The sequence below is a fragment of the Caretta caretta genome, chromosome 17, assembly GCF_965140235.1.
Source record: "Caretta caretta isolate rCarCar2 chromosome 17, rCarCar1.hap1, whole genome shotgun sequence".
NCBI classification, from domain to species: domain Eukaryota; kingdom Metazoa; phylum Chordata; order Testudines; family Cheloniidae; genus Caretta; species Caretta caretta.
The window spans coordinates 18,249,271-18,255,933 of NC_134222.1; the positions used below are offsets into that span (position 1 = coordinate 18,249,271).

The 6,663-nt window shown below is 43.4% G+C and overlaps 1 protein-coding gene across 4 annotated transcripts in view; it reads right to left on the reverse strand.

Moving 5' to 3' along the window:
- RABEP1 (rabaptin, RAB GTPase binding effector protein 1) overlaps positions 1-6,663 on the reverse strand; it is a 75,384-nt gene that overhangs the window by 28,744 nt on the left and 39,977 nt on the right. For 3 of the 4 annotated variants that reach the window (XM_048824482.2, XM_048824479.2, XM_048824483.2), the window contains one exon: positions 6,438-6,494. The exons of the other annotated variant lie outside the window; for it this stretch is intronic. In XM_048824482.2, the coding sequence (XP_048680439.2) occupies positions 6,438-6,494 (57 nt within the window). The remainder of the gene's footprint in view (positions 1-6,437; positions 6,495-6,663) is intronic. 4 annotated transcript variants of the gene reach the window in all.

The following is a 6,663-nucleotide window of genomic DNA, read 5'->3' on the forward strand; positions in this document are numbered from 1 at the left end:
TAGGGAAATAGATTCAATATGTGTAATGACCCAGCCACTCCCAGTCTCTATCCAAACCCAAGTTAATGGTATCTAGTTTGCATATTAATTCAAGCTCAGCAGTTTCTCATTGGAGTTTGCATTCGGTCCCAAGGCCAAGCATTGTCCATAGCTACAGTTGTAGTGGCAAAGTTACCATCTGGCAATAATTCTTCCAGAACAGCTGAAATTCAAAAAAGGGGACAAGTTCTCTGAACGTATTTTGAAATAAAAATAATAATAGCTAAAAGGTTCTCGAGTAAAGAATAAAATGGTCAGACACAGATGAATATAATTTGTTGGGGAAGAGTCAACATGGTTTTTGTAAAGGGAAATCATGACTCACCAATCTACTAGAATTCTTTGAGGGGGTCAACAAGCATGCAGACAAGGGGGATCCAGTGAATATAGTGTACTTAGATTTTCAGAAAGCCTTTGACAAGGTCCCTCACCAAAGGCTCTTAAGTAAAGTAAATTGTCATGGGATAAGAGGGAAGGTCCTCTCATGGACTGGTAACTGGTTAAAAGATAGGAAACAAAGGGTAGGAATAAATGGCCAGTTTGGAGAAAGATAAATAGTGGTGTCCCCCAGGGGTCTGTACTGGGGGCCCAGTCCTATTAAACATATTCATAAATGATCTGGAAAAAGGGGTAAACAGTGAATGGCAAAATTTGCAGATGATACAAAACTACTCAAGATAGTTAAGTTAAGTCCCAAGCAGACTGTAAGGAGCTACAAAAGGATCTCACAAAACTGGGTGACTGGGCAACAAAATGGCAGATGAAATTCAATGTTGATAAATGCAAAGGAATGCACATTGGAAAACATAATCCCAACTATACATATAGAATGATGGGGTCTAAATTAGCTGTTACCACTCAAGAAAGATCTTGGAGTCATTGTGGATAGTTCTCTGAAAACATCACCCCCCATTCTCAGCACTGAGTGGAGATCAGCAGGTTATCTCAAGTGCTTATATACGAACGCACAAAGCCTTGGAAACAAGCAGGGAGAACTGGAGGTCCTGGTGATGTCAAGGAATTATGACATGATTGGAATAACAGAGACTTGGTGGGATAACTCACATGACTGGAGTACTGTCATGGATGGTTATAAACTGTTCAGGAAGGACAGGCAGGGCAGAAAAGGTGGGGGAGTAGCACTGTATGTAAGGGAGCAGTATGACTGCTCAGAGCTCCGGTACGAAACTGCAGAAAAACCTGAGTGTCTCTGGATTAAGTTTAGAAGTGTGAGCAACAAGAGTGATGTAGTGGTGGGAGTCTGCTATAGACCACCGGACCAGGGGGATGAGGTGGATGAGACTTTCTTCCGGCAGCTCGCAGAAGCTACTAGATCGCACGCCCTGGTTCTCATGGGTGACTTTAATTTTCCTGATATCTGCTGGGAGAGCAATACAGCGGTGCATAGACAATCCAGGAAGTTTTTGGAAAGCGTAGGGGACAATTTCCTGGTGCAAGTGCTAGAGGAGCCAACTAGGGGGGGAGCTTTTCTTGACCTGCTGCTCACAAACCGGGAAGAATTAGTGGGGGAAGCAAAAGTGGATGGGAATCTGGGAGGCAGTGACCATGAGTTGGTTGAGTTCAGGATCCTGACACAGGGAAGAAAGGTAAGCAGCAGGATACGGACCCTGGACTTCAGGAAAGCAGACTTCGACTCCCTCAGGGAACAGATGGGTAGGATCCCCTGGGGGGACTAACATGAAGGGGAAAGGAGTCCAGGAGAGCTGGCTGTATTTCAAGGAATCCCTGTTGAGGTTACAGGGACAAACCATCCCGATGTGTCGAAAGAATAGTAAATATGGCAGGCGACCAGCTTGGCTTAACGGTGAAATCCTAGCAGATCTTAAACATAAAAAAGAAGCTTACAAGAAGTGGAAGGTTGGACATATGACCAGGGAAGAGTATAAAAATATTGCTCAGGCATGTAGGAATGAAATCAGGAGGGCCAAATCGCACCTGGAGCTGCAGCTAGCGAGAGATGTCAAGAGTAACAAGAAGGGTTTCTTCAGGTATGTTGGCAACAAGAAGAAAGCCAAGGAAAGTGTGGGCCCCTTAATGAAGGAGGGAGGCAACCTAGTGACAGAGGATGTGGAAAAAGCTAATGTACTCAATGCTTTTTTTGCCTCTGTCTTCACGAACAAGGTCAGCTCCCAGACTGCTACGCTGGGCATCACAACATGGGGAATAGATGGCCAGCCCTCTGTGGAGAAAGAGGTGGTTAGGGACTATTTAGAAAAGCTGGACGTGCACAAGTCCATGGGGCCGGACGAGTTGCATCCGACAGTGCTAAAGGAATTGGCGGCTGTGATTGCAGAGCCATTGGCCATTATCTTTGAAAACTCGTGGCGAACAGGGGAAGTCCCAGATGACTGGAAAAAGACTAATGTAGTGCCAATCTTTAAAAAAGGGAAGGAGGAGGATCCTGGGAACTACAGGCCAGTCAGCCTCACCTCAGTCCCCGGAAAAATCATGGAGCAGATCCTCAAAGAATCAATCCTGAAGCACTTACATGAGAGGAAAGTGATCAGGAACAGTCAGCATGGATTCACCAAGGGAAGGTCATGCCTGACTAATCTAATCGCCTTCTATGAGGAGATTACTGGTTCTGTGGATGAAGGGAAAGCAGTGGATGTATTGTTTCTTGACTTTAGCAAAGCTTTTGACACGGTCTCCCACAGTATTCTTGTCAGCAAGTTAAAGAAGTATGGGCTGGATGAATGCACTATAAGGTGGGTAGAAAGTTGGCTAGGTTATTGGGCTCAACGGGTAGTGATCAATGGCTCCATGTCTAGTTGGCAGCCGGTGTCAAGTGGAGTGCCCCAGGGGTCGGTCCTGGGGCCGGTTTTGTTCAATATCTTCATAAATGATCTGGAGGACGGTGTGCATTGCACTCTCAGCAAATTTGCGGATGATACTAAACTGGGAAGAGTGGTAGATACGCTGGAGGGCAGGAATAGGATACAGAGGGACCTAGACAAATTGGAGGATTGGGCCAAAAGAAACCTGATGAGGTTCAATAAGGATAAGTGCAGGGTCCTGCACTTAGGACGGAAGAACCCAATGCACAGCTACAGACTAGGGACCGAATGGCTAGGCAGCAGTTCTGTGGAAAAGGACCTAGGGGTGACAGTGGACGAGAAGCTGGATATGAGTCAGCAGTGTGCCCTTGTTGCCAAGGCCAATGGCATTTTGGGATGTATAAGTAGGGGCATAGCGAGCAGATCGAGGGACGTGATCGTCCCCCTCTATTCGACATTGGTGAGGCCTCATCTGGAGTACTGTGTCCAGTTTTGGGCCCCACACTACAAGAAGGATGTGGATAAATTGGAGAGAGTCCAGCGAAGGGCAACAAAAATGATTAGAGGTCTGGAACACATGACTTATGAGGAGAGGCTGAGGGAACTGGGATTGTTTAGTCTGCAGAAGAGAAGAATGAGGGGGGATTTGATAGCTGCTTTCAACTACCTGAGAGGTGGTTCCAGAGAGGATGGTTCTAGACTATTCTCAGTGGTAGAAGAGGACAGGACAAGGAGTAATGGTCTCAAGTTGCAGTGGGGGAGGTTTAGGTTGGATATTAGGAAAAACTTTTTCACTAGGAGGGTGGTGAAACACTGGAATGCGTTACCTAGGGAGGTGGTGGAATCTCCTTCCTTAGAAGTTTTTAAGGTCAGGCTTGACAAAGCCCTGGCTAGGATGATTTAATTGCAGATTGGTCCTGCTTGGAGCAGGGGGTTGGACTAGATGACCTCCTGAGGTCCCTTCCAACCCCGATATTCTATGATTCTATGAATGTCCAGCAGCAGTCATAAAAGAGAACAGAATGCTGGGAATCATTAAGAAAGGGATAGATAATAAGACAGAAAATATCATATTGCCTCTATATAAATTCATGGTACACCCACATCTTGAATACTGCATGCAGATGTGGTCATCCCATCTCAAAAAAATTGGAATTGGAAAAGGTTCAGAAAAGGGCAACAAAAATTATTAGGGGTATGGAATGTCTTCCATACAAGGAGTGATTAAGAAGACTGGGACTTTTCGGCTTGGAAAAGAAATGACTAAGGGAGGGAGATATGACAGAGGTCTATAAAATCATAACTGGTGTGGAGAAAGTAAATAAGGAAGTGTTATTTACTCCTCCTCATAACACAAGAACTAGGGGTCACCAAATAAAAATTAACAGGCAGCAGGTTTAAAACAAACAAAAGGAAGTATTTTTTCACACAACGCCCAGTCAACCTGTGGAACTCCTTGCCAGAGGATGTTGTGAAGGATGAGACTATAACAGGGTTCAAAAAAGAACTAGGTAAGTTCATGGAAGATAGGTCCATCAATGGCTATTAGCCAGGATGGGCAGAGATGATGCCCCATGCCTCTGTTTACCAGAATCATAGAATATCAGGGTTGGAAGGGACCTCAGGAGGTCATCTAGTCCAACCCCCTGCTCAAAAGCAGGATCCATCCCCAATTAAATCAGAAGCTGGGAATGGGCGATAGGGGATAGATCACTTGATGATTACCTGTTCTGTTCATTCCCTCTGGGGCACTTGCCATTGGCCACTGTCGGAAGACAGGGTACTGGGCTAGATGGACCTTTGGTCTGACCTAGTATTGCCGTTCTTATGTTCTCTGCTATGGCATATGAGAAGGGTCTCATGGTCACTTAGTCTGTGCCTCCAGACCCATCCCACAACCTACAAAATAGGGAAAAATTTGTATTTCCCTAACTCACAGAACTTGTTATATTAATATAGGTGGAATATATGGGTCAAAGGTGTTAATATAACCCAGTCATTTTTTAACATTAAACAGTGTTAAGCAAGGTTCCGGGTCTGGTATACAGTTTGCTTAGTACCATGACATATACACTATTAAAATAATAAATTATTACAACTGGAGTTTAAATTCTTCAGGATTTGCAAGGCAAGCAGATACCAAGGGTGGGACCATATGTAAAAAGTACCTAAGAATGGCAGGCAATGAACTAAGCAGTCATAATTCTTTGATTTCTTATGAAAACTATAGCATCCTAACATAACATGAAATCAAAAGCTACCAGACAACTCTGGAGGGGCTCCCAGGAGCTTACCCCTACCGTCCACAACATTAGAGGTAACATCATGACATGACATGGAAGTTGTGACAGATGGCCAGAAGTACAGTTCCAAGATCATCTTCTTGCTGCAACATACCATAAATGTTGGGACCACATTCTCTCACAATAGGATGCAAATAACTCCCACTGACTTTGGTACGGGTTACTCATTCTGTGGGGTGGGAAATAGAACCCCTGGAAGATTGACATGGGGAGGGGTAGAAAAACAGGAGACAGAGATTGCTCTCACTGATTGACCCCTGCTTGAAAAGCATTCAAATTTGGGAAAACTGCTGTGTTAGCTCCCAGATAGATTTGAGGGCCTTCAACAGGCCAAAAAACCAAAACCAAACAATCACTCGTTATATACCATCTGCCAAGGCTCAGGCCAACCTAGAGCCTAAATAATACTTTGCACTTTATGAACAACAGAAATAGTTGAAATTGAAACTAAAACTTCAACATATTTGTGAGGCAGGTAAATGGAGTCAAGGGATCAAAGAGTCAGAGAAGTATGTCTGGCAAGGACTTACTCTGCTAGGCAAGACAAACTGCAATCCTTCCTGATGGTGCAAGAAGGATGACTGAAACATCCAATACGAGAACTTAAGGTAGACAAAATGATGGAGCTGAACGTCGGCATTAATGGTGTCAACTATCACCTCTTTTGGTGGGAAATACTTTACAAAATGAAGCCCATCATAAAAAAAAAAAACAGTTACAAGTTTTACAAATCGTGTACCTATTTTGTGGGTATCCCACTGATTCCTGTAACACTGATGAAGCTGCTACCAAAATTGCTCATCCTGAACAATGTAGATGATCAATTGTGTTTAGACAGAAGCTACTGAATACTTGTAAGAGAACAGGATGAAAAGAATAACTCCAGATGCTACTATCATAATCTTTATGAAGGAAGTCCTGACTATCTTGGAAAACAAGAATTTATAAGAGGGAGAGGAATGGATTCACATTTCCCCTGACTTCAGTCTAGCAATGCAAATCAAATGTGAGGCTCTAAGGGAAAAAGCAGAATCTTATGCCCAGACAAAATCTGGGCTATGAAAAAAAAAATCATTTTCTGGATACGAAGCCTGTAAACTGGAAAGAATCCGTGAGGAACATGAGGAAGTGAAACACAAATCACTGATGAGTATGGTCTCCCAGTCAGACTGGTGTGCTTTTTCCCCCTCTTCAAGAAAAAAAAAGATGTATATTGTTCTGTATTTGAGGGACATCCATTATCCTTTTAAATGAATATATACTGTAAGTTTGCAAGGCAGGCTAATACTTTACTTACCTTTCTTGTAGCTCCTGAATACTCTGGATCTTTTGGGAATTTCAGTATATTTGATTTCTAAGATGGAAAAACAAATGCTTCAATTGCCACTTTCCCCTCCCCATAAACAGTAGACAAAATGCAGCTAATCTGTGGCAATATAGTGCTCATTTCTTTATTCCCTTTGATTGATTTTTTTTTTTTTTTTTAGGAAGTTGGGTTAAACATGTCTTCTAGCCTAACGGAT